General features: G+C 46.0%; 1 protein-coding gene across 3 annotated transcripts in view; it reads right to left on the bottom strand.

Annotated features, from left to right (window-relative positions):
- KIAA0586 (KIAA0586 ortholog) overlaps positions 1 to 27330 on the bottom strand; it is an 813007-nt gene that overhangs the window by 210778 nt on the left and 574899 nt on the right. For all 3 annotated transcript variants that reach the window (XM_078660379.1, XM_078660377.1, XM_078660378.1), the window contains exons 23-25: positions 24869 to 25094; positions 17016 to 17233; positions 12959 to 13035 (exon numbers count right to left, since the gene is read on the bottom strand). In XM_078660379.1, the coding sequence (XP_078516505.1) occupies positions 12959 to 13035; positions 17016 to 17233; positions 24869 to 25094 (521 nt within the window). The remainder of the gene's footprint in view (positions 1 to 12958; positions 13036 to 17015; positions 17234 to 24868; positions 25095 to 27330) is intronic.

Genomic DNA, 27330 nt, shown 5'->3' with positions numbered 1-27330 from the left:
CTTGGCAGAAAGCAGACTGTGGTTAGTGTCTCCTTGTTTTGTTTTGGATAAGGAAGTATTGTCCGTATAGGAGGATTCTCGACAAGAGAGCGCACTACTAATTCCCCTTTCACCTAATGTGATAATAGAAAATTCTGCTAAAATATTGGACTCCGTTGATCCAGACACAGTTCAGAACAATGGTATAGAAACAGTAACTGACTCCAGGGAGGGGAAACGTAAGTGGGTTGTAGAAGGGACGAGACCTAAAAAAGATGTATTACCCCAAAAAAGGGCCTAAAAGGTTCTAGTCCCTCTTCAGGTTGAGTTAACTAGAGCCCTCCATGAGAGAGGGGGGCTTCATGTTCCATACGGAAGACTCCTGACCACTTGAAATATTTCATATCAAATGTTTTAAATCCCATTTTGACTTGCTTGAGGAGGATCAAAGAAAGGCTGCAATCATTAGAGGCTCTTATTAAAGAGGGATTTAGTTTAACTAGCAACCAGCGGGCTCTTGTATAACAGGAAGATATTATGGACAAAGGAAGCACAGTTCATCCGTTACCATTGCCTAGTGAAGGTCCTAATTAAGAATCTTCACAACAGCAAAGTTCTGCCACTTATGACCATTTTAGGAGATCTTAACCCCCCCCCAATGAACCGTATAGGGTGTGACTGATTCCGTAGTGCAAGTACCAGATCTCTCTCAACCCCCACAACCTGTTAAGAATATATCTGGTATAAGGAGATCTCTGCCACAGCAACAGCCCTTATTAATTCCCCATCAAAATAAAATTCCCTCTGATTATTTACACTTGCCACCAGAGAGTACCCCATATACTATTATTTTAACAGAAGTATCAACATTGCCAGAGGGGGTTAGGGAGGATTACTTTAGTCTTATTAATAAAGCTGCACATTGGTGTACGAGGAATGCTCTCCCCCTGGCCCTTTTTGATGAAATTCTAATGGTCCAGAGAGTGGAATGGGTGGAACCCTCTTTGAAAAGGCTTGAGGGTGATAGTGTGGTTGGTGATAGCTTTTAGGACACCTGGGTTTGTAAGATTTTTGTTGACGCGTCTGCACAACCCAAACCTGAAGCATGGTAGTATCCAGGTCAGGTCATTGGGCTATTTCTATCCCCCCCACCACTATTTTCAGGAAGAGGCATTGTGGTATGCAGGGTTCAGTACCGAGACAGTTACCTTGGGATTTTGTTTGCGAATGTGAATAGATTCAAACTGTTAGGAGGTCTAGCTGATACTGATTGACATCATAAGCGGGTCTCAAGGGAAGTCGAACATGAAGGGATAGGGGATGTTATTCTTATGCCTGTTGACCCCCAAGTAGAGACCCATATAAAATGATTGGGGCCAAATTAATTTCTAATGCTACAAGATGCTCATTGGGTCAGTATTGACTGAAGAAACTCAGGTAGCACTTGCTCATTCAGATCTCTTTTTCTGTTCTATCGTGAAATATAGCGGCCATTAATTCAAAGTTGAGTAATGATGATTGGGCAGCATTTGTTTCTAGACTTGATTTACTATGTTTTCAGGAGTCATGGTTATGAGCATATTTTCATATAAATGGGTTTCGCTCTTTCTGTACACCAGCAATTCCAGCGACTTCAGGAAGGGCTAAAGGAGGATTGGCATTGCTAGTACCTGTTAAACACACGGCAGTAAAGATCAAAACAACCTGTTCCTTGCCATGGTATCAGATATTTTTTGTGTGTAAATTCTTCTCTATAGATTTTTTAATTATCCATTTTATTACAATACATTTGATCACAGCAACCCCCATGTAGCAGATAGTTTGCAAGAGGAAATTAGTGAAAACCTCTTTAAAACACAAATTGTGCATTATGTGGAACAGTGATTTTAATTGCACTATATGCAAATATAAGGGCTCGCAAGGGTGTGGTTAGAAAATACTGAGGCCATTCGATGACTCACTTCACTCACTCAATATATGGAGATGTTTTAAATAGAATCATGGCTTCAAATCATTTAGTCTTTCTAAGTGAGTGTTCCAGTGAAGGTAGTGAGCAATTCCCGGCCTTTATTGGTGGAGGCCACTCAAGTGTTATTGATTTTATGTTGTTATCCAGAAACTTTCTTAGTTTATTGGAATGTAAGAGGGTTATTTTACATTGTCCTAGTGATCATAATCCCCTAATGGTGCCTTTTAAATTATGGACAACTCAGTTGCCCGAAATCCCAATTAATTATGACTCAAATCAGTGAATTAGATTGAAATGTGATTGAGTAAGTCCTTGGGCTTTTGAGCATGAACTCGGTGAAAATCTGAATCTTGTACTTAGTTGCTTAAACCATGAGTCTTCTTCGGAGGACATTATTCATGATTTCCAAACCCTATGCACCATCATCTGTACTGAGCGGACAATGAAAATTCCCCACCTAAAGGAGAAGCCTCTAGCATGTTGGTTTAATAGAGCTCGTACTAAAGTCCAACAGATCTGAAAGGCGATATTCAGACATACCCTCGGGATAAAAACTTAGTGAAGAATGTGTGTAAAAATGATAAAACAACAATATAACAGAGTAAGGACAAATGGAGGACTGAAGGATGGCAAGTCTTAGAGGTAAGTGTTCTGAAGGACTAAAATAAATTCTGGAAAGTAATTAATAATTGGATATTTATAGACGTCCCCTCACAAAATCTGGAATGTCTAATTTTAGGAGAGACTTTGGTGGAACATTTTAGCCATATTTTTTATCCTTTTACTATGGTGAGTTCTGAGATGGGATCAGGTATAGTGGAACCAGATAATTTTACAGGCCAAGCTATGAAATTTAGCGAATCTATCACAGTTGAAGAGGTGGAGACTGCTATTATGCAGGGTTCCCATCTTAAAGCTCCGGGTCCAGACAGGATTCCTTTTGATCTCTTTAAAGAAAACTTTCAGTTGTGGGCACGTCTTATAACAAGTATAATAAGAGCTACCATTGTTGGACCTCTCTCAATGTCATGGAGAGAGGCAACAGTGGTTCCCGTCTTTAATAAAGGGGATAAAAATGACCAGGGTTTTTATAGGCCCGTATCATTGATTGATTCAATGGTTAAGATATTGGGGAGGGTTCTTTTAGACACGCTAGAAGATTGAGCCACGGAGAACAATTTGTCAAAAACCCAATATGGTTTAAATGAAGTAGAGGCACAATAATACAGTGTCAATTTATCACTGATCGCAAGCAAGTATACTAAGTCCATGAATTGCTCAGTACATCTTGCCTTCATGGACTTATCTTCTGCGTTTGACTCCGTCAATCGGGACAAATTGTGGTCCATGCTGGGAGACATGGGAATAGAGTCACCTCTGGTTCTTTTATTACGTAGGCAACACTCAAATACTATAGTGAGATCCGACATGGCACCAATGGGGGGAAAACACGGTCTATATTATCTACATAAGGTGTCCGACAGCGTTATAGCCTTACTCCTTTTTATTCCTCGTTTACATTAACGGGCTTGAGGCTTACCTGCTGGGGAAAAAGCTTGATTTTGCCAAGATTTGAAGGAATTTTATTGCCTCACTTTAATATACGGGTTACGCTGTCTTTATTGCAAGGACAGCAAATAATCTCCAGAAATCTTTCGACGCTCTTGTGGGTTTTGTGGCCTATTTCAATCTTAAAGCAAAATCTAAAAAGTAGTTTATAATTGTGAGTGGCCCGAAAAGAACCAAATCTAAAGTACCTGTGGTCCGGGGAATGAGATTGAGAATGTCAATAATTTCTCTTATTTGGGAATTGTTTTTACAGCTTAGCTAACTTGGGGCTCACTACTAACCTTAAGAGCACTGCAAACAGCAAGAGTAGTAGAGTCACTGTTTACATTTTCAGGACAACTTGGCCGAAGCCAGTGAAAGAGCTACTAAGTCTCTACAGGGCAAATTGTTTATCAATCACCTCTTGCATGGTAGGAGTGGGGGCTTATGGTAATTGCGCTAAGCTCCAAAGAATTGAGAATGATTTCATCAGAAGACTCTTGATGGCTCTAAAAAGGGATTCAACATTCTTTTGTCATCTGCAAGTGGGTTTAGAGCCAGTGGATGATGTAAATGTAAATGTATGTGTCTTGTAAAGCGCACTGCTGCCCTGAGGCGTCGTGGCGCTGTAGACCGCTGGGGAACCCGTCCTGGCTATCCCTGTGAGATGGTCCCTACTGGGTATCTCCAAGTTGAAACCAGGCATTCCCGGCGAATGTGGGGGGCCGTTGTAGAGATGAGGCAAGCTAATGCCCAGAGTTGCCGAGTGTGATCCCTGGTTAGAGGAGGCACCGAGGCGAGAATTATCGAGTCCGCTGACCCTGGTCCACGACCCTGCCACGTCGGGAATTGAACCCTGGTCCCGGGCCGTTCTCTGCTTCCGGGTCTGCCGCCTCTAACCAGTGAGCCACACCACTCCTCAAGTAGGTCTTGCCTTCTTATTGCTATGGGCTAAGATTTGGAATACACAAATCAAAAGAGGCCTAGTAAATGCCTACATTAAGAGGGTGGACCCAGACTTCACTTTTTTGCAAGAAACGCACCTCAAGGGCACTCTGTGCGCCTTTATCGCTCGGGGGAGGCACAGGGTTTTAGCGCATGCGGGATACACCTCGGACTCTAGAGGGGTGGCAGTCATTGTTAAAAAAACATCCCCATTCTGCATCACACGCACCTGGCTAGACCCCCAGGGAACATACGCGGGAGTGCAGGGCACCTGGAACAGACGCACCTTTACGCTTATCTCGGTCTATGCACCGCCCAAACTACAACCCCGTACACTCACGGCGCTTACACATATACTCCTGGAAACCTCTGATACTGTACAAATAGTGGGAGGGGACTTCAACGATGTCATGCACACTGGCAGCGACAGATCGGGTGAGGTGGCTAGGAGCGGACACCAAACTTCACTCTGCAGCAAGATGTCAGCCATAGGTCTCACAGACGTCTGGCGGTGGCTCCACCCAACACAACAGGCGTACTCATACTACTCTGGGGCACATGGGGTGTTTTCGAGACTTGATTACGTCTTTATGTCCCGTCAATACCTGAAGGCAGACGACATTGCAGAATACAAAGCCAGGGGTATATCGGACCACTCTCCACTGTATGTTAGGGTGGGACAGGCCCAGGGTAGGCATCCTGGTTCGTGGCGCCTGGCGGCATGGGACTTACAGAACACAACATACTCAGGGGCATACGGGCCGACATTAAGGTGTACCTGGCCGAAAACATGGGCACGGTGGACTCAAGCGTTACCCTATGGGAAGCCATGAAGCCGGTACTTAGGGATAGGATAAACTCCAGGTTAGGTGAGGAGAGACGGAAACTCCAGGCTGACGTGGCCGCATTGGAACAGGACATTCTAGAGAGGGAAAGGGACCACTTGGCGCGGGCAAACACCGAGACCCTTAGGAGTCTTCTAGACGTACAGAAACAATACAGGGAACTAGTGACTGACGAAGCAAAGACCCAATCCCTCGCCACACTACACAGGTTATGTGACGTGGGGGATAAGTCAGGGAAGCTACTGGCATGGCTCAGCAGGAAAGAAAGGGCGGAGAGATAGTGTTAGAACCAATGGGGGCGACAAGGTTAACACTGACGCGGAGATAGCCGAAACTGTCGCCACGCATTTCGAGGCATTCTATGCAGCCCGCGACCTTGCAACTCCAGAAGAGGCGCTCCGGTATCTCGATGGAACGCTCCTACCGACCCTGCTACCCGAATCTATGGACGCCCTGGAGGCGGACATTTCGGTGGACGACATTACTGAGGCTCTCGCTAGAGTGAGACCAGGGAAAACCCCGGGCCTTAACGGTTTCCCGGCGGAACTCTTTAAGCGTACGGCGGACCTCCTATCGCGGCACCTTAAAGGCCTCTTTGTTGGTGCCCTTGGAGAAGGAGAGCTACCCCCAGACTTGACTAGGGCCACCATTGTCCCGATATATAAGGAAGGCAGACCTCGGGATGAATGCGCCTCATACCGACCCATCTCCCTCCTGAACACGGAAGTGAAGGTCCTAGCCACCATCTTGGCAGCCCGTCTGAGGACAGGTTTTACGGGTCTGGTACATATGGACCAGTCGGGTTTCCTACCAGACAGAGCCACTAAGTTGAATCTTCGACGAACCCATAATTGGCTCCAAGAAGTTAGAGGCCGTAGTGACCCCCACTGGTTCCTTTCCCTGGACGCTGAAAAGGCGTTCGACGCAGTACATTGGCCCTTTCTCTTTGCAGTTCTATGTAGGTTTGGTTTTGGGCCGAATTTCATCCAATGGGTGCGGCTCCTCTACACTGCCCCGAAAGCCAGGGTACGGGTGAACGGGACGTTGTCACGCGAGTTCCAGATTCAGAGAGGCACTCGACAAGGATGCCCCCTGTCCCCCCTCTTGTTTACCCTTACGATAGAGGTGCTTGCGCCAGGGTTTGGCAAAACGTGGCAATTCACGGCTTTATGAGCAGTGCCACGGACCCGCAGTCTGAAAAAATCTCACTATACGCAGACGATGTTCTGCTTTATGTCACCGAGCCGGACACCTCGATTCCAGAGCTCTTCCGAGAAATAGAACGATATGGTAATATGGCGGGACACAAAATAAACTGGCATAAGTCGGTACTCTACGACCCGAGGGGCCAGAACCATTGGGGCACTATACCTGCCGATCTCCAGACAACCTCGGAGGGTTTCCAATATCTCGGGATCTATATAACCGCGGATGAGACTCTTTCCTTCGGTAAGAATTTAGAACGGATCATACTCGCTGCGGTGGCAGATATGAATCGGTGGAGACAGCTCCCGTTGACACTCCTAGGCAGGGCGGCCATGTTTAAAATGGTCACACTGCCGAAATACCTATATGCTCTGCAAAATGAGTATTACCCGATACCGGCATCGGTCTTCCGTAGGATCCATGCGGACATGCGCTCCTTCCTCTGGCTGGGCAAGCATACTAGAGTGGCCCTGTCGACGCTCCAGAGGCATCAATACAGTGGGGGGATCTCACTTCCCAATCTAGAGGCATACTATTGGGCTGAACATCTCATACCGATAAATGATTGGCTCCATGCCCTGGCAGATCACCCAACCTACGCTCTGGAAAGAGCGAAAATGTCATCCAAAAACTTACTATCCTATCTATATGGATCCTCTCGTAGTACTTCACTCCTCCCGGCGACGGCCTTAACTATAGCTGCCTGGAAGAAGGCCACCCGTCGTATGGGATGGGATAAAAGGCCTACACGACAGACTCCACTGTGGCACTGCCAGTGGCTTGTGGAACTCCACATATTACGGGGCTTTCAGAGGTGGGACGACATAGGCATTTCCACGATAGGGGACGTAATTGCCAAGGGAGAGCTCAAATCGTTCCAGGTACTTAAGTCGGAATTTGGGCTCCATAACACGCAACACTTTAAATATATACAACTACGCCACGCATGGAATGCCCAACACATTACACTCACAGACATTCCCGAGTATGCCCCTCTGGAGGGGCGGCTCCTTCAGGAACAGATGGCGGAAAAGGCCGTCTCCCTGACATATAAAACACTAACTAACCATATGTTGGGTGACTTGGCAAAGTTGAGGGCTACTTGGGAGGCAGATGTAGGAGTGATGGAGGATCTGGACTGGGACACGGTTCTGATGCATCCCCGGGAGGTGGCGGTCAAGTCCCGGTTACGTTTGATTCAGTTCAATGTGCTCCATAGAACTTACTATGACAGGCAACAGCTTTGTAGAATGGGGAAAATAGAGGACCCAGGGTGTCTTAGGTGTCATAGCGAGGTGGGCGATTTCTTTCACACGATATGGTCCTGTAGTGTCATACAAACATATTGGACCCAGATATTCAAAGAACTGGAGGGGGTCCTAGAGGCCTCGATCTTACAAGACCCCAAGATAGCGTTATTGGGCATGACCAATGAGGTAGATCTGACGCGTCCCCTCCTCATTTTCCTGGTCCTAGCATTGGTGGTGGCGAAAAGGGACATTGCAAAACACTGGGGGGTGCCGGACTCACCGACCCTTGAGGAATGGAGGAGAGGGCTAGACCCCTACATGGCAGCTGAAAGGGTGACTTATAAAGCCAGGCGCTGTCCCAAAAAATTCCGCAGAGTTTGGTCCAAATGGAGACAATACCACGGGCTGGATGGGGGGTTGTGAGGGTGGGCTTTCTTTGCCGGAAGCGGGACGGGCCATCGGGGTAAACAGGACGTCGACATTGACAAGTTGTAATTCATTATTGTGCTAATGGGCCGGCATGGGGCAAAGGAGACTTGTCACGTGGAACAATGTAGTGTGCCGATGGCGTGGGTGACAAGGGGAGCGGGTGGGAAGGGGCGGCTGCTGCAAGGTTCTTGGTTCATAATCTAATGGAAGGTAAAAACGTGTTTTTTTGACTGTTTAAGGGGGGGAGGGAGGGAGTTTAGTTCACGCAAAAGCAGAGGCTTGGAATGCTCTTTGATTGCTCAGAAATGTATGTGGGACATGTCGATGACACCTTATCAAACTTTGCCGCCCAACCTCCGGGATGTGGGCTGAATGGCCGTGTGTCCACATGATGATAGGGAGAGGCACTACGTGTGTCTCACGTCAGAAATATCTGAGTGTTAGTCACCGATTTACAGTGAATCTGCAATAAAAACAAATAAAAAAAAAAAAAAAAAAAGATTTGGAATACACCTGAATTGGAAATGTACTACATCCATTATATTGGATTGCCTTGCACACGCTAATGTTCAAAGTATTCCGTGGTTCAACTACCTTAAGAGTATGTTTCTGAAGTTGAGGTTGAGTGAATTATTCAATAACCCTATAAACATGCCTTATCAAGCCAAAGCTGTTATAAGAAATGTCTATGGAAATGCATGTCATTTCCAGGCACTGAATGAGTTGAAATAAGTGAGTAATTTAGATGTTATGCCTCATCAGCCTTGTTTTTATCTTATTCACTTGATGAGTTCTCAATGAACAAGTTACTTACCTTTGGTAACAATGTATCTGGTAGACACATAGTCTAGTCGCAGATTCCTTAACTTGTGAATTCTCCCCGGGCATCAGACGGGCTCCGGAAATCTTTCTTAGGAGTACATCTGCGCGCCACGGGCGCGCCACATGACACCGTACGACGTCGACTCCAGATAGGACGTCAATGGATCCATATTAGTCACCTCTGGTGCACTGACGTCGGCTTCTTCCATGAAATTTTCTGTGTGGAACACAGAAGCACATAGATACTGGCTGTAGAAACAATGTGCTAAAAGAAAGAAAAATCTCTACCACAACATTGAAAGAAGGGGAAAAATAAGGGTCCAAAATTGTCCAGGAAGATCCTTAAGGAAACGGCCAAAAAGTCACTGAAGCACAAGTCATGTGGAACTCTGCGCAGAGGTGCATGACACAGTACACAAGAGAAATACCTCCCACATCCTAAACCATATACCAGGAGGAAAAGGTGGAACCCCCATCTACTATATACCCCGAGAAATAGAGAGGAAGGGAGGGGGCCCCAGATAGGGACAGGAAACTAGACCAGTGGAACTGGAGGATCCAATTGAAAAAGGAGAAAAACACTCCCACGCCAAAGGTCCTAGAATCAGGAAGCAAGTGAACTAAAGAAACACCAAGAGCAGACCTACAGGTCATTCGCAGAGCGGGGAAGATGAGTAGGGTGTTAAGGAATCTGCTGCTAGACTATGTCTCTACCAGATACATTGTTACTGAAGGTATGTAACTTGTTCATCTGATAGAGACATCTAGCTTCAGATTCCTTAACTTGTGAATCAGATACCACAGCCATAATCTCTAGAAGAAGGGTCTGCGAACCAATCCCATTAAATCTCCAGGAGTACCGGCAAATGGAGATAAAAATCAGTCATACCTTAGTGGGAAAGGAGAAGGAAGAGACAGAGCTCTTCTAAAGGTGGTAACGACCACAACAAAAACATAGACTACGAGTACACGCCAATAGCAAGGAGCATGTTTTTTCAGGCATAGTAGTACCGAAGTACAGGTGCCTATTTTTTTAACCCTTCTCCAAGGAAGATAGACATGGATCTAAATAAACCAAAGGTAGATTGGTCCCACTGGAACGTGAGAGATGACCACTAAAAGGGTAGAGAAGTCTGAAATGTGTATAATAAGGGACTGAGGAACCAGGCCGACTAACCGGAGGATGGCATCCATCTTAGGTGAGAGAAAGTGGCCACTAGAAAAACCAAAACAGATAGTTAAGTGAAAAGAAGAAAAAGTGCGAATGGAATCAGTCTAAGCACCACCAGGTGGGGAAAAAAGTACATTGATAGCACTGGACAATGCCTCTGAGCTACAGCGCCTGGCCTCAAGAAAGGATCAGGAAATCACAGCAAGGGAAAACCAAGTCTGGAAAAAAAAAAAGGGAACAAAATCCCACACAAAATCACCTGACAATAGTCAGGGTGCCGAATGAGAACCCCAAGTACACTAACAATGGGGACAGAGAACACATGAGGCTCGTGCCTTGATAAGAGCAATAGAAGAAGGGCCACCAGACACAAACCCCCTTAACTCAAGCAGGGTAAGGCCCTAGAACAAAGAGACAGACATCAAAGCAAGAAGTAGTTCTAACATGGAGAGCATTTAATTCTCTGTCCATCTCTCCCTGTTTCCCTATTATTTATTTATTATAATTGTATTATTTTATTTTTGGGTTGAAACCAAAAGGGTGGATACCAAATGGCCGAAGGACTGCATAGCAAAACGTACCCAGAGGTATAAAAGGCCATATGAAAAACTACACAATCAAAAGTAGAGGGAGGAAGTGGTTAGGTTCACCCTCCTTACTAAATGTAGAAACACAAAAAACGGAATTTGGGAATAAGGAACCTAACAATGGGAGAAAATGGGGCTTTTACTATATTAGAGTAGAAAACCTTCTATCCAGAAAGAAACCTTTCTTTCTAGAGTCCCCTCACCCACCTGGGTTTCCCCTTGGTGGCATGCTTCATCATAGGGGTCCTCTCAATTCGCTGCGGATTGAGGCATGCACTTTATTTTGAAAACTGTGTAGTGCAGTGATGTGGAGTGGAGTGGAAAAGAAAGTAGGTTAAGAATATCTAACTAGTGGGCTAGTGGGGTTCCAGAAGGACCGCGCAACGACGTCTCTGTTTCCGAGACTGGAACTGCCACAGAGGGCGTTCCCATTGGTGTTGACATAGTTACTGCACCCATGACCTCCTTGGGGCTGAAGGTGCTCCAGAAGGAGACAAGGACCCAATCACAAGATGGGGAGCCTTGTAGTACTCTTACATCTGATTCCAGGTCGCCCTGACTCCAGGAAAGGGTGGGAGGCACGGGAGCCGCAGATGACCGGGACTTCTATCTCTTACGATCCCGCTTACCATGAGAGGTAGTCGGAGACTGGGACCACTGCTGTCGACCACTGGGAGAAGAGCAGCACTCACTGGAATGAGCTCTGGATGGGGAGGATGACGGACACCACGAGGAGGTGGAGGTCCTTGACAACCGCGCTGTCAGAAGTTTCATGTGCTACTCCCACAGGGCCTTCAGCTTCAACTGCTAACAGGCGTCACACTCGTCGGTGTCGTGGTGCTGGCCTAAGCACCACATACAGATAGAATGTGGGTCCATACTCGACATTTGGCGAGCAAAGGACCCACAAGACTTAAACCCAGAGGGCATAAGAAATTTAGCACACTGTTTCAGATGAGAAAAAGCTTGTCCCAGCAGGCTGAAAACGGCTAGAGATACACTAATTCAGATCCAAGTGCAGTGCGGAAAAAGAAGAAACTGACGTCAGCGCGCCGGAGGGGACTAATATGGTTCAGTTGACTTCATATGAGGAGTCGACATCATATAGAGTCAGGCGGCGCCGTTCCCCGGCGTGCAGAGGTACTGCTATGAAAAATTTCCGGATCCCGTTTGACACCTGGGGAGAATTCACAAGTTAAGGAATCTGCAGCTAGATGTCTATATAAGATATAGATTTTATCTGACGAGATTTTCTCTTTACTTGGTACACTTCTTGGTGGCTTTCCCAAAGCAATGTACTTGGTCGAACAATTTATGTCCCTGTTCATGTGATAATCTTAAGCACAGAGCACTTTATTCTTTTTTGTCCTTTGTATAAATCTGTTAGATTTAAATATTTATCTCCAACATTAAAGCCTTAACAACCGTCTTCTTTTATTGAAGGATACAGGTTTTTACTTGACTTGGATTCAATGGCCACTTGTTGTGCAATTTTACATTTTATAAAAGGATCAATTATTATTAGAAAGAAATATGGTTAAAGGGTGAATGGCGTTCCATGTATGGCTTGACTTAAAGTAAAAGTGAGGGTTGTCAATCTAATTTCATTATGATTTGTTTTTGTTTTGAATGTTTTTTAGATGACATGTTGTATTGTGTGCTTTTATGATTTATCTGAATCGAATAAAGCTTGGTTGCCTGACTGACATCTGAAATTACATCATTGACATCATCAGACTACATGGAGGGGGTGCAAGTTATTGATACCCAAGTCAACTATAACTGGTGGACTACAGTTTTCTTGCATATAAAATGTTATTTTTTGTATTACATTTTCACCTAACTATGTCACTTAAACCTTTATTTTTTCAGCAAATTAATATTTTTATCAAAACAATGAATTTTAACGGCTTATAGCACTTAGAAAAAAAGTCAGAACGGGATCATGCTAGAACTGAAAGAGGGGTCAGCATTGCATACGCTTGTATGGAAGTTCTAGTGCTCAGGTATGAACAGAGTATAAGGAGATGGGGTTATGGCAGGTATGGGGGCACGGCAGGGAGCCGCTCAGAGTGATGCCCTTCTCGTCACATGCAATTCAGCTTTGAGAAGCCATCAGTCTAGCCATCAGGGGCATTTGCTTCCAAACAGAGACCAAACTTTGACTGAACCAGGTGCAAGAACCACAGCTAAAACAATATGCTTACCATATCTTGGGAATCCCGCAGAGTGCTGGATAAACTGGCATTGAGATTGGAAAACATCAGCCCACCTTCAGCCAAAGCTGGAGAGAAAGTACAGATGTGAAAGAAACTTACAATTAATTAAACCAAATTAAAATCTTTGCACAAAATTAATCACATTTTCTTTCAACTATGATTTTGTCCATTATGTTCCTTGTTAAGAAAGTGAGAGAAACATGTGAAAAAGTGAACAAGTGGGCTTTGAAAACGTACATTGTTGAGGACCAAGTGAAGGTAACAAAGTAAATTGCTCGTCAAGTTTAGATGCTTCCCACCCACCAAGATTGATTTTGGTTGCCATCTTCTGGGTGCTCCCTCCCATGAGGAACAGCGCTTCTACAATCCGAGCCAAGTAATTTCAGTCCTGATGAGACCCTTTTATCCTTCCAAGGGTCGAAACGTCGTCGACATGTCCATAGACAGACAACTTTTCATAATTGTGACACAATGATTAATTCCCTGTATCCTAAAAATGTAATGAATAATAATTCCTGTCTTTTGATATGAATCAACCAATACACCATATATGTTCACTCCCTAACTCACTTTTCTCTTGTTTTGACTTCGGTTTGGTTTCACACCTGTAGTTTACACATTTATTCTCTCTCTCCTTTTGTCCTGAATGACACTCACACAATGGCTCAATTTATAGAGGTTCTTGTCTAATAAAACTCTGTTCGGCTAAACTGTAGTTACTCATCACACAAATACTGGTTGTGCTGTTATTTCTCTCACAAATCAGTATTGAATAACACTGTTGACTCAGTCAAAAAGTTTGCTTTAATGACTGATTCTACACCTTAAGTTCTGTGGAGCTAAAAAACCTTCCTAAGAATGAGTTCCATGTGAACTTCTGTTCCAAGGATAACTTGATACCCCTGTTCACATGGACATAAGGGTTGAGCTTGTTTTTGGTCATACGTGCTTCACAAGGGGAGTCCTCACAGCTATGCTCTTGTGAATTACCTTCAATTAAAATACCAATACACGTTTATTTTATTTTTGCACCAGAAAACATATTTAGCCTAACAGAAACAAGCATTGAATAAGAAAATACAGTCTCGTTTAATTTCTGTCATGACTGTCAAATAATACTTTTTGCATTTAGTGGCGTGGAGGTACAAAAAAAAGACAAAATATTAATACATTTTTGGCTAAAATATTATGTGATTCCCTTGCTCTTTTTATGTATTTAATGTTCATTTTTCTTAAGTGAGCTGCAAACAGTCGACGACCGAGTGCAAAGTGTGGATAACATTGGGTGAAATGGTCATTGTTAAAAAAAAAATTATACTATTGCTTATTAGAGCTGGTGATAATATATTTTGAGCATGTTCACAATCTAAATACGTGGCTATGAAAAAGTATCATTATGCCAAAGAAGATTGTCCAGGATAAGTGAAAATAAGTACATCTAAGTCACAATATACAATAAAATACAGTATATATTGTCCCGCCAGTAACCTTGTATGTAAGGACGTACAGCAAAAGCATATATTGCTGAAAATTCACATTCTAGGGGTCGAGTCATAAATCATTTTTGACTGGCGCTATGTCATGTCCTTGGTGGTAACTTAAGGTGCAAACAACTATTACCACTCAATTATAAGGCGGTACAAAAGGGGGTGGTCCTGGGAAGGCATGGCTTGGCAGTTCGGGCTGGACTGTTCCCATGAGGCAGAGGGTCAGACTGATTTGCATATGGCCATGTCTGAACTGGGGTGGTAGAGTGGACTAAAGAACGGTGATGGATTAAACCCAGATCTGTTGACTGGGTGTGAGTGTTTGATTGGTTCAGATGCTCCGTCCATCACCACCCCCTTTTGTACCGCTTTGTTCGCCATAAGTTGGCAGGGTATGCTCAGACGTGAGTCCCTTGCTCACTTTGCCACTGGATTCAAGCAAGCATGGCTGAAGACGGCTGTAATGCCAGAAACCGGTCCTAGGAAGCTTGAATCCGGTTCAGGGAAGGCATGGCTTGGCAGTTCGGGCTGGACTGTTCCCATGAGGCACAGGGATAGACTGATTTGCATATGGCTATGTCTGAACTGGGGTGGCAGAGTGGGCTAAAGAACGGTGATGGATTAAACCCAGATCTGTTGACTGGGTGTGAGTGTTTGATTGGTTCAGATGCTCCGTCCATCACCACCCCCTTTTGTAACGCTTTGTTCGCCATAAGTTGTCAGGGTATGCTCAGACGTGAGTCCCTTGCTCACTTTGCCACTGGATTCAAGCAAGCCTGGCTGAAGACGGATGTAATGCCAGAAACCGGTCCTAGGAAGCTTGAATCCGGTCCAGGGAAGGCATGGCTTGGCAGTTCGGGCTGGACTGTTCCCATGAGGCACAGGGTCAGACTGATTTGCATATGACCATGTATGAACTGGGGTGGCAGAGTGGGCTAAAGAACAGTGATGGATTAAACCCAGATCTGTTGACTGGGTGTGAGTGTTTGATTGGTTCACATGCTCCGTCCATCACCACCCCCTTTTGTACCGCTTTGTTCGCCATAAGTTGGCAGGGTATGCTCAGACGTGAGTCCCTTGTTCACTTTGCCACTGGATTCAAGCAAGCCTGGCTGAATACGGCTGTAATGCCAGAAACCGGTCCTAGGAAGCTTGAATCCGTTCCAGGAAAGGCATGGCTTGGCTGTTCGGGCTGGACTGTTCCCATGAGGAACATGGTCAAACTGATTTGCATATGGCCATGTCTGAACTGGGGTGGCAGAGTGGGCTAAAGAACAGTGATGGATTAAACTCAGATCTGTTGACTGGGTGTGAGTGTTTGATTGGTTCAGATGCTCCGTCCATCACCACCCCCTTTTGTACCGCACCCAATTCTGAAAGCAGATTTGTGGAAGTGGAAAAGAGTGACAAGAATATTTCTGCATTGGTGTTATGTAGCATTTTATTGTGATGTGAATTATTTTTGGGTGCCGATGAGCTGCACTATTTCAATGTGCTGTTTTGTTGGACTGGATTTTTGCGCTGTGTTTAAGTTTTGTTCTGCTGTGATGTGCCCTATTGTGTTAGATGTTATTTTCCTTTCTGTATATTATTGTGTTACGTTCTGTTGTTTACTTAAGTTGACTTAACCAACTATGACGGTATTCGGTTCGCCTACATGGGTGAGGTTTTGTGGGTCTCTCCCACACTCAATGAGGGAGGCATGGGTAACACCTGCTAAGTGACACAAGCGCTCCAGACTTAGATGGGGTGGGGCGGTTGATAACCAAGGAAATAGGAGTCGGTGAAGTAACAGAGGTGAAAGTACGGGCCACACCCGGGGTATTGAAGGGGGGGTCAATATGAGATTTCCCAAAGAGGCCTCCATGGTCTTGGTCAAGTCAGCTACTGTTTTCTTGCTCTAGAGCAGCGATACTCAAAGTACGGCCCGTGGGCCGCTTGCACCCCTCTCGGCCTTTACCTGCAGCCCCCCTGGTGAACAGCAGCATGAGCTGTTGTTTAGTTGCTGAGCTCTGATATTCTGATTTTTTTTTTTAAATAAACGGGCAAGCATTTATTAACCTGCAAATAAATGCTTGCCTGTTGATTTAAATGTTTGTTTAGACCTCCTTACACAGTCTCTGATCTACCCAGACCCCCTACTGCCACCATGCTAGCTTCAGTGCAGCCCTCGGACACAACACAGACTGTATTTTGTGGCCCCTGGGCAAATGTTTGCGAGTACCCATGCTCTAGAGTCGGTGAAAAAGTAAGGCACGCCAAAAATCAAAATTGGCACTACTGAAGTTAAGTCACCAAAATTCATCCACCTTTCTAAAATACCTACATAAGGATTACTCAAAAGCACGTCAGAAGTTGTTTGCATGTTGTACTCGATAGGATTTTAATGTTATTTGGCAGTTCTTATGTTTTATTTTAAAATAATGTGCCATGTACTTTTGTTATCCGTATGCACTTAAAACTCAATTTGCTGTGCTATATATAGCGAAAACAAGTAAATCACAGTGTTAACGGTTAGAATTAAGATAACCAATGCGCCCACATCTCGAGCATTGTACCTCTAGCCGCTACCAGTTGCCCGTAGGTGTACAGAATTTCCCCTTCTGAAATGGGCTGGTCGACTGTTTCGGTTTCTGTCACGCTGCTCTCCTCGGTGGATGAGCTGGGACTTGGTGGCTGAACTTTACTAGGAAGTGGCACAGGTGTCTGGTCCCGGTCTGAATATTCTATTGAGACCGGACTAGTTGGTTCCTCCTCTTGCGCCACAGACATTTCACTAAAAAACGAGAAATATTGAAATCTTATACATTGGAATTATTGAAATTAATGACACACTGCATATAAATTGGCATTAACAGGTTTAAAGAGTACAATGTGCTAATCTGCACCTCGTACAGCGCTCCGCTGTCTTTTGGCTAGGTTAGCACTATAGGAATACCATATAAAACATACATACATACAATCGAAAGCCGATTAAGAAATATAGGAACAACATAATAAACCTATGTACGCCCTTAGCATGAACAGGTGTCCTTCAAATCATTCAATAAAGCACACAAACAAAATTGGTAAAAACAAAATGGAAAAGTAAATATTTACTCTGCTTCCAGCTTACATATCAAAATTAATTAGGAGAAAGTAGACTGTAAATCCTGCCTGCAGGATACTGCTTTTTTGGCATTCCTTAAATTCTAAACCAAGAAATTCAACTAAAAAACTGTCTCTAATCCAGATGAAGAGTCAAAATATTAGTGTAGAATAATTTTAACAAGTGTACCGATTCATAAATTAATAACAACTATAATAAAAAATGTATTCAATACTGTTAATTTTCTAAAAACAACTTCCTACTGTGAGGACCGAAAAAGACAGCTGGATTTGCAGGGCCAGAACCATACTAGGCATTGTCTTGCAAACAGATAACAGGACAGCCATCTTAATAAGGTGAAGAGCCTCAATCCTGTCTGAAGATTGCCACCACTGATATACATTTACAGGTATTTACAGAATGCTATGACTTTTCAGGAGAGGATGATATCAGGGCTGACTACATGGCTGCTTAAAGTGTCCTCTACCACCAATCAAACTGTGACTTATGATCACTAAGAGACCATTTAGAAGAGGGCTAACTGAGCAGCCCTATGTCAGATGAATAGATGTATCGCATGGCTGAATGGAGACTGCTCCGTACCGCCCGCCCCCTCCACCCTGTCTCCACTAGGCTGCTTGCAAATACGCCTTATGTGCAGCACTGAACGGTAAAAGAGAGGGCAGAATTAAAACAAGCATTTACAATGCAATGGTCTCTGCATCATTAAAGGTAGAGCTATTGGCATTGCTCATGACATTTTTTTTTCTTTAAATCATAAATAAATGGCATTGTCATTTACATTGTCAATACACACCACTCTGCACTAAACTGCACTCACCTGCACTGCACTCAACTGCACTCACCAGCACTGCACTGCACTCAACTGCACTCACCTGCACTGCACTCAACTGCACTCACCTGCACTGCACTGCAATCAACTGCACTCACCTGCACTGCACTCACCTGCACTGCACTGCACTCACCTGCACTGCACTGCACTCACCTGCACTGCACTGCACTCACCTGCACTGCACTGCACTCACCTGCACTGCACTGCACTCACCTGCACTGCACTCACCTGCACTCACCTGCACTGCACTGCACTGCACTCACCTGCACTGCACTGCACTCACCTGCACTGCACTCACCTGCACTCACCTGCACTGCACTCACCTGCACTGCACTGCACTCACCTGCACTCACCTGCACTGCACTTGCACTGCACTCACCTGCACTGCACTCACCTGCACTGCACTCACCTGCACTGCACTCACCTGCACTGCACTCACCTGCACTGCACTGCACTCACCTGCACTGCACTGCACTGCACTGCACTGCACTCACCTGCACTCACCTGCACTCACCTGCACTCACCTGCACTGCACGCACTGCACTCGCCTGCACTGCACTCGCCTGCACTGCACTCACCTGCACTGCACTCACCTGCACTGCACTCACCTGCACTGCACTGCACTCACCTGCACTGCACTCACCTGCACTGCACTCACCTGCACTGCACTCACCTGCACTGCACTGCACTCACCTGCACTGCACTCACCTGCACGGCACTCACCTGCACGGCACTGCACTCACCTGCACTGCACTGCACTCACCTGCACTGCACGCACTGCACTCACCTGCACTCACCTGCACTGCACTCACCTGCACTGCACTCACCTGCACTGCACTGCACTCACCTGCACTGCACTCACCTGCACTGCACTGCACTCACCTGTACTGCACTCACCTGCACTGCACTACACTCACCTGCACTGCACTGCACTCACCTGCACTGCAGTCACCTGCACTGCACTCACCTGCACTGCACACACCTGCACTGCACTCACCTGCACTGCACTCACCTGCACTGCACTCACCGGCACTGCACTCACCTGCACTGCACTGCACTCACCTGCACTGCACTGCACTCACCTGCACTGCACTCACCTGCACTGCACTGACCTGCGCTGCACTGCACTGCACTCACCTGCACTGCACTCACCTGCACGACTTGCACTGCACTCACCTGCACTGCACTGACCTGCACTGCACGCACTGCACTCGCCTGCACTGCACTCGCCTGCACTGCACTCACCTGCACTGCACTCACCTGCACTGCACTCACCTGCACTGCACTGCACTCACCTGCACTGCACTCACCTGCACTGCACTACACTCACCTGCACTGCACTCACATGCACTGCACTCACCTGCACTGCACTCACCTGCACTGCACTGCACTCACCTGCACTGCACTCACCTGCACTGCACTCACCTGCACGGCACTCACCTGCACTGCACTCACCTGCACTGCACTGCACTGCACTCACCTGCACTGCACGCACTGCACTCACCTGCACTGCACTCACCTGCACTGCACGCACTGCACTCACCTGCACTGCACTCACCTGCACTCACCTGCACTGCACTGCACTCACCTGCACTGCACTGCACTCACCTGCACTCCACTGCACTGCACTCACCTGCACTGCACTGCACTCACCTGCACTGCACTCACCTGCACTGCACTACACTCACCTGCACTGCACTGCACTCACCTGCACTGCAGTCACCTGCACTGCACTCACCTGCACTGCACACACCTGCACTGCACTCACCTGCACTGCACTCACCTGCACTGCACTCACCTGCACTGCACTGCACTCACCTGCACTGCACTGCACTCACCTGCACTGCACGGACCTGCACTGCACTGACCTGCACTGCACTCACCTGCACTGCACTCACCTGCACTGCACTCACCTGCCTGACTTGCACTGCACTCACCTGCACTGCACTCACCTGCACTGCACTCACCTGCACTGCACTCACCTGCACTGCACTCACCTGCACTGCACTCACCTGCACTGCACTGCACTCCACTGCACTGCACTCACCTGCACTGCACTGCACTGCACTCGCATGCACTCCACTGCACTGCACTCACCTGCACTCCACTGCACTCGCCTGCACTCACCTGCACTGCACTGCACTCACCTGCACTGCACTCACCTGCACTGCACTCACCTGCACTGCACTGCTCTGACCTGCACTCACCTGCACTGCACTCCACTGCACTCACCTGCACTGCACTGCACTCACCTGCACTGCACTGCACTCACCTGCACTGCACTCACCTGCACTGCACTCACCTGCACTGCACTGCACATACATGCACTGCACTGTACTCTGCACTCTGCACTCACTACTCTGCACTCACTACTCTGCACTCACTACTCTGCACTCTGCACTCTGCACTCACTACTCTGCACTCACTACTCTGCACTCACTACTCTGCACTCTGCACTCACTACTCTGCACTCTGCACTCACTACTCACTACTCTGCACTCACTACTCTGCACTCACTACTCACTACTCACTACTCTGCACTCACTACTCTGCACTCACTACTCTGCACTCACTACTCACTACTCTGCACTCACTACTCTGCACTCACTACTCACTAATCTGCACTCACTACTCTGCACTCACTACTCACTACTCTGCACTCACTACTCACTACTCTGCACTCACTACTCACTACTCTGCACTCACTACTCTGCACTCACTACTCACTACTCTGCACTCACTACTCACTACTCTGCACTCACTACTCTGCATTCTGCACTCACTACTCTGCACTCACTACTCTGCACTCTGCACTCACTACTCTGCACTCACTACTCTGCACTCACTACTCTGCACTCACTACTCACTACTCTGCACTCACTACTCACTACTCTGCACTCACTACTCACTACTCTGCACTCACTACTCACTACTCTGCACTCACTACTCTGCACTCACTACTCTGCACTCACTACTCACTACTCTGCACTCACTACTCACTACTCACTACTCTGCACTCACTACTCTGCACTCACTACTCACTACTCTGCACTCACTACTCACTACTCTGCACTCACTACTCACTACTCTGCACTCACTACTCACTACTCTGCACTCACTACTCTGCACTCTGCACTCACTACTCACTACTCTGCACTCACTACTCACTACTCTGCACTCACTACTCACTACTCTGCACTCACTACTCTGCACTCACTACTCTGCACTCTGCACTCACTACTCTGCACTCACTACTCTGCACTCTGCACTCACTACTCTGCACTCACTACTCTGCACTCACTACTCTGCACTCACTACTCACTACTCTGCACTCACTACTCACTACTCTGCACTCACTACTCACTACTCTGCACTCACTACTCACTACTCTGCACTCACTACTCTGCATTCTGCACTCACTACTCTGCACTCACTACTCTGCACTCTGCACTCACTACTCTGCACTCACTACTCTGCACTCACTACTCACTACTCTGCACTCACTACTCACTACTCTGCACTCACTACTCACTACTCTGCACTCACTACTCACTACTCTGCACTCACTACTCTGCACTCACTACTCTGCACTCACTACTCTGCACTCACTACTCTGCACTCACTACTCTGCACTCTGCACTCACTACTCTGCACTCTGCACTCACTACTCTGCACTCACTACTCATTACTCTGCACTCACTACTCACTACTCTGCACTCACTACTCACTACTCACTACTCTGCACTCACTACTCTGCACTCACTACTCACTACTCTGCACTCACTACTCACTACTCTGCACTCACTACTCTGCACTCACTACTCTGCACTCACTACTCTGCGCACTCACTACTCTGCGCACTCACTCCTCTGCGCACTCACTCCTCTGCGCACTCACTCCTCTGCGCACTCACTCCTCTGCACTCACTACTCTGCACACTCACTCTGCACTCACTACTCTGCACACTCTGCACACTCTCTCTGCCCACTCACTCTGCACTCACACTCTGCACTCACTACTCTGCACTCACTACTCTGCACTCACTACTCTGCACTCACTACTCTGCACTCACTACTCTGCACTCACTACTCTGCACTCTGCACACTCACTCTGCACTGTGCACACCACTGATATCATGGAATCTTCCACCACACTTTCTAAAACTCTATAGTCCGAAGCATAATAGGCACAGAACCAAAAGAAGGGTAGACATTGCTTAAAATAATCTTATTGTATTTATGAGAAGCAAAAGCGAGACTGTGAAATGTGCTGAATATCAGTTTGTTACGAATCAACAGAGTGGAGTTAGAGGACCAAGAAATAGTAATTTAGAATCCGGGTTAGAAGGAGTAGTAATCACAAGCTGAGGATCAACGGGCGCGAAACAGCGTGGTGGGCGCGCAGGAGACGCAGCGTGAGCGTGCACATCAGCTGAAGATCGCCGGAGAAGACACTGAGCCTGCCTGCTGCCGTGGCTGCAGAGGGAAAGAGCCCGGTGAGTGGGGGTAGAGGGGGGGGGGGCGGCAGAGAGGGAGTGGCCAGAGAGGGAGGGTGTGTGTGTGTGTGTGTGCGTGCGTGTGTCTGTCTGTGTGTGTCTGGTGTGTGCCTGCCTGCCTGCCTTTGTGTGTGCGTGTCCACAGACCCTGGTCGGCTCGTGCACCGCTCTGTACTCCCTTGCGAGCTTACTCGGCGACAATAGTTCTCGTTGCCGAGACCTAAAAATCCCAGTAAGCGGTTTTACAGTAGCAGGGTGACAGAAGCGGATCCTAGCAGGGCAACATCAATGGAGAAGTTCCATACTCCTCTGAGCATAATACTTGTACAGATGATCATAGGGTGCTCGTCCCACAAGCAGTCTTTGTGTATGAGTCTGCACTAAATAAACACCTTTTATAAATTAATACGTAAATATTTGATCGAGTCAGCTCTAGCAGCAACCTGATAAGAAAGGTTTAATGGGAAACTATCTCGAAGGATACCATGTTTCTGAGCTACCGAGTACAGGGCAGACAAGAATTGTCAGTTTACATCTTAAGGAATCTGATGATTTATCCATCTCAGATATTAGTCGAGTAGCAAAGTAGCCGAACTCTACTCTGTTGCTGATGAACCTCGCATTGTAATGACTCCTTAGAAAGCAAAGGTTGAGGGCGGGGGAAGGGCGAGTTAATGAGGGGGAGGAGCCATCTCAAAGACTTGGGACATAAGGGAGTCTTCATGCTGAAGACTTGGACGGCCCATGCCTACTCTAAGGAGTGTGCAGTCAGCCTGTGTAGTACTGATGGATGACTCCTTCAACTGTAAGAGCATGTCTTTCACCAGGGATTGAAAAGGTTGTCCTTATGGAACCAGAGGTTAATGACTGTATGAAGAGCCTTGTCTTTTAACTCTAAAGACTTTGTCCAAATGATTGACCAAAAGTCCATAGACAGTCATGGGGATCCAAGCCAGCTCTCTGGTGCTTGAGTGACTCAAGGCCATTTACTCAATCCTTCTGAGAAGTATTGCCACTGTCCTAGAAAACACAGGCACCAAGCACTACTGCGAGCTCAATAAATGATTAGTACCTCCTCTTTAGACTCCGAATTTCAACAGTCAGCGCTTAGTTGTAGATGGCAGTGTGGGACATAAGGTTTAATGTAGATAGCATGTACAAGAAGTGTTATCCCTTTATATAAAAAAATATATAAAGAGAATATGCTCAGTAACTCTTTGGCTTTTAAGGGATTTTACCATATTTTTGAATAACCATGCAACTGATTTTGTAACTCTTCTTTGTAGTAGTGGAGCACTTTGGAAAACAGAAATACAATTACAATCTTATTGAGTTTGTGGTCAAGAACATTGTCTGCTCGTGGAACACAAGATTTTGTTACACAAATATCTTGTAGTCAGTGATTTTTTTTGTTCAAACTATTTACAAAAAGCAAACTGTTTATAATGCGTGCATACATATATCATAGGGTTGCTGAATGTCAGAGGAAATCATTTAATGTACATACGATTTATTTAATCCACTCTCAAATTCACTGTTTAATTATCTTGAACATCAATGCTATTTTGCAACTATTTGTGAAATACTAGGATTGCCAGAGTTGAGTTTTCTCAGAGCAAATAGCCAACATCTAAGACCTATATATTTGCAGTGGAATGATTACCAGCACTTAGCAGAATTCTACTTGTTCACACCAAGGTGAATCAGCTGTTTTGTTTTTTTTGCTTTCATTTTGCACCAGGTCATAGAGGTGAACGTGGATCTTTCTACCTACATTACCCCCCTGACATTTTGCCAAAATTACAGGACACTAGAAAACAGCACTCTGTATTGCCCTGCATACAACAGAATTCTATGAAATGAAGGTTTAAGATATCATTTGGGTCTATCTCAGTATGCAAGACATTTGAGAAACAGCCTTTGATAATACGCCTGAACACATCCCTTATATTACCAGTTACAAGTAACTACTCACAGAGGTTTTGGATGAAGTTCTGCCTCTTTGACAGAAGTAGGATTTTCCTCTTCCAAAGGTAACTCGACATCCCCCCATGGAGATGGGCGAGGAGGACTTGGCATCTGTACTGTATCAGGGGCACTCTCCTCAGGAAGTGGCACAGGTGTAGCTACACGAGGTGGCGTTGAAACAGGAGTGACTGTAGGAGTTCCAACAAGAATCTGGGAATCTGGACGTTCTGTTTCTATAAAAAAAGAACAAAAAAAAAAACTTAAAAACCCCTGTATTGATTCCAAACTCCAACTTCTTTATGTATTAAGTACAAACCTTTTGGAGGATATAAGAGAAATGCTAAATCCTCATGAATTAGGTGACCATGATTTCGTCTCTAGATATCTGCTATAGGCATTTTAGATCATTAGAATACCCTGTGTTGTGCATGTGATGTGCCTATTATCTGTGGGGCTCCCAGCCTAGTTTATGTGGAGTACATAGTATTCCAAAACCGATTACATTTTTTGACTTGGTACTCAGTACTTAACGCAAATTGCAGCAGTACATTTTGCTATCCACTTTTGAAGGTTACAACAGAGGATAGGTTACATTTCTCGGTTTATTTCAGTTTTCATCTGTCATAAATGACAGTGTATTTGGCAAACAGGACCTGCAAAGTGTGATTTGAGCCTGTCTGTATCCAAGGAGATTCTGATCTTCAGGAGCAGCTCCCTGCCACCTAGCCATCAGCCAGTGCGTTCCTGCTTGGCCCTATAGTTCCCAAGAAACCCTGAATCCTCCTCCTCTCACACTTGCAGAAACCTTTGAGGTCTGTGCGGGGAATACCAAGACAGCCACCTCCATCTCGTAGCCCCAGCCTCTATGTGCCCTAAAAAGCCCAGTGAACAAACAACAAAGAAGGTGGTAAGAACACAGAATTGTGCTGTGTATTTTTGAAATTTTAAAACTGCTGTTTTTCTACCTGTGACTGTTTGAATTGAACTCTTGGTTTCCGTGCAATTTGTACTGTTAAAATTGCTGTTTTTTTCTACACACAACGGTTTGATTTTCTGTCCTAATTTCCCCTTTACTGTGCTTAGGCTTGCAGGGGCATACCCCCAGCCCTCTCTTGTGTCTTTAAAAGTTAATAAGGCAAACTACACCCCCAGAGGCTAAGCAGAGTGTGTTTAAGAGACTTCTTAATCGGCTGTATGGTTTAAACTGTATTTGGAAAGTACATGTAGCACTTGAATTTGGCAAGAAAATGTGATTTGTTTAAGTGTGCGAAAATCAGAATTGTAAGTGGCTTAGATTTGGCCTCACCTGAAGGTAAAAACAGGACATGCAAAGTGTGGATTGGGCCTATCTGTATCAAAGATTTTGATCTTCAGGAGCAGCTCCCTGGCCATCAGCCTGTGCCTAAGGTCACATGACTCTTATATAAGGTTCCTATAGGTTATTACATCTGTGCTACGATTGGTTCCTATTTCTAGAGTTCCTATTGGGCTTAGGGTTCTGATTGGCTGATAGGTCTGGGCTTCTGATTGGCTCTTGGGGCTAGGATTTCCATTGGACTAGGGGTTTGGTGTCTGACTGACTGCTAGGACTAGGGCTGTGGTTGGTTGTAAGGGCATGGTCTCCAATTGGTATGGGGACTTAGGGCTAGTGTTCTGACTGGTTGGGGCTAGGGTTCCCATTGGCCAAAGGTGTCACCTGGTCACTAGGGCTATTTGAGCTTAGAGCATCTCAGCCCAGGCGTTGAGGCTAAGGGCGAACAGGACAAGGGCAGTTGCCAGTTTGAGACTGGTCAGGCCAGAAATGCTGCCCTTTTCTCCGATTTACCAGCACCCGTCCACATCCCTCTTGGACCTCTCAGCTGCCTTTGACACAGTTGACCATGACACTCTAATGCACAGACTCTATGAAGCCGGCATAGAGGGGACTGCTCTTGACTGGATCACATCCTACCTTCAAAACAGAACAAATGTCATCCACTCTCCCCCTTTCTCATCCAAACCGTACTTCACAAAAACAGGGGACCCTCAAGGCTATCATTTCACCCATGCTTTTCAACAACTACATGAAGTCATTATTGGTGTGATCAATTAATTTCAGCTCACATGCTATAACTATGCATATAACACACAGAGTCTCCTTAGACTGGAAAGCTCCAAAGGCATTGGAAACTCACAGATGTTCAGCTGCCTCAGAGCCGTTGATCAGTGTAGGAAATGGAACCATCTCAAACTGAAAGCTTCCAAAACAGAAACACTCAAATGTGGCGATTGGATGATGACCCACTTGCCGCCTAGCCTGACGATATGGACTCCAAGCTATCAATGAATGCCCAAGTGGACAAATTAGGAAGATCAAGCCTCATTACTATGAAAACTCTGCAACGCATCTTCCCCCACCTGGGATTTCAACACAAGGTCAAGGTTACTATCTCTCTTGTACTGTCTAAACTTAGTACGCCAATGGCTTCT

The sequence above is a fragment of the Lissotriton helveticus genome, chromosome 9 (assembly GCF_964261635.1).
Source record: "Lissotriton helveticus chromosome 9, aLisHel1.1, whole genome shotgun sequence".
Taxonomy (NCBI): Eukaryota; Metazoa; Chordata; class Amphibia; order Caudata; family Salamandridae; genus Lissotriton; species Lissotriton helveticus.
The sequence above is the reverse complement of the archived record's forward strand: the minus strand, read 5'-3'. Positions and strand labels throughout refer to the sequence as shown.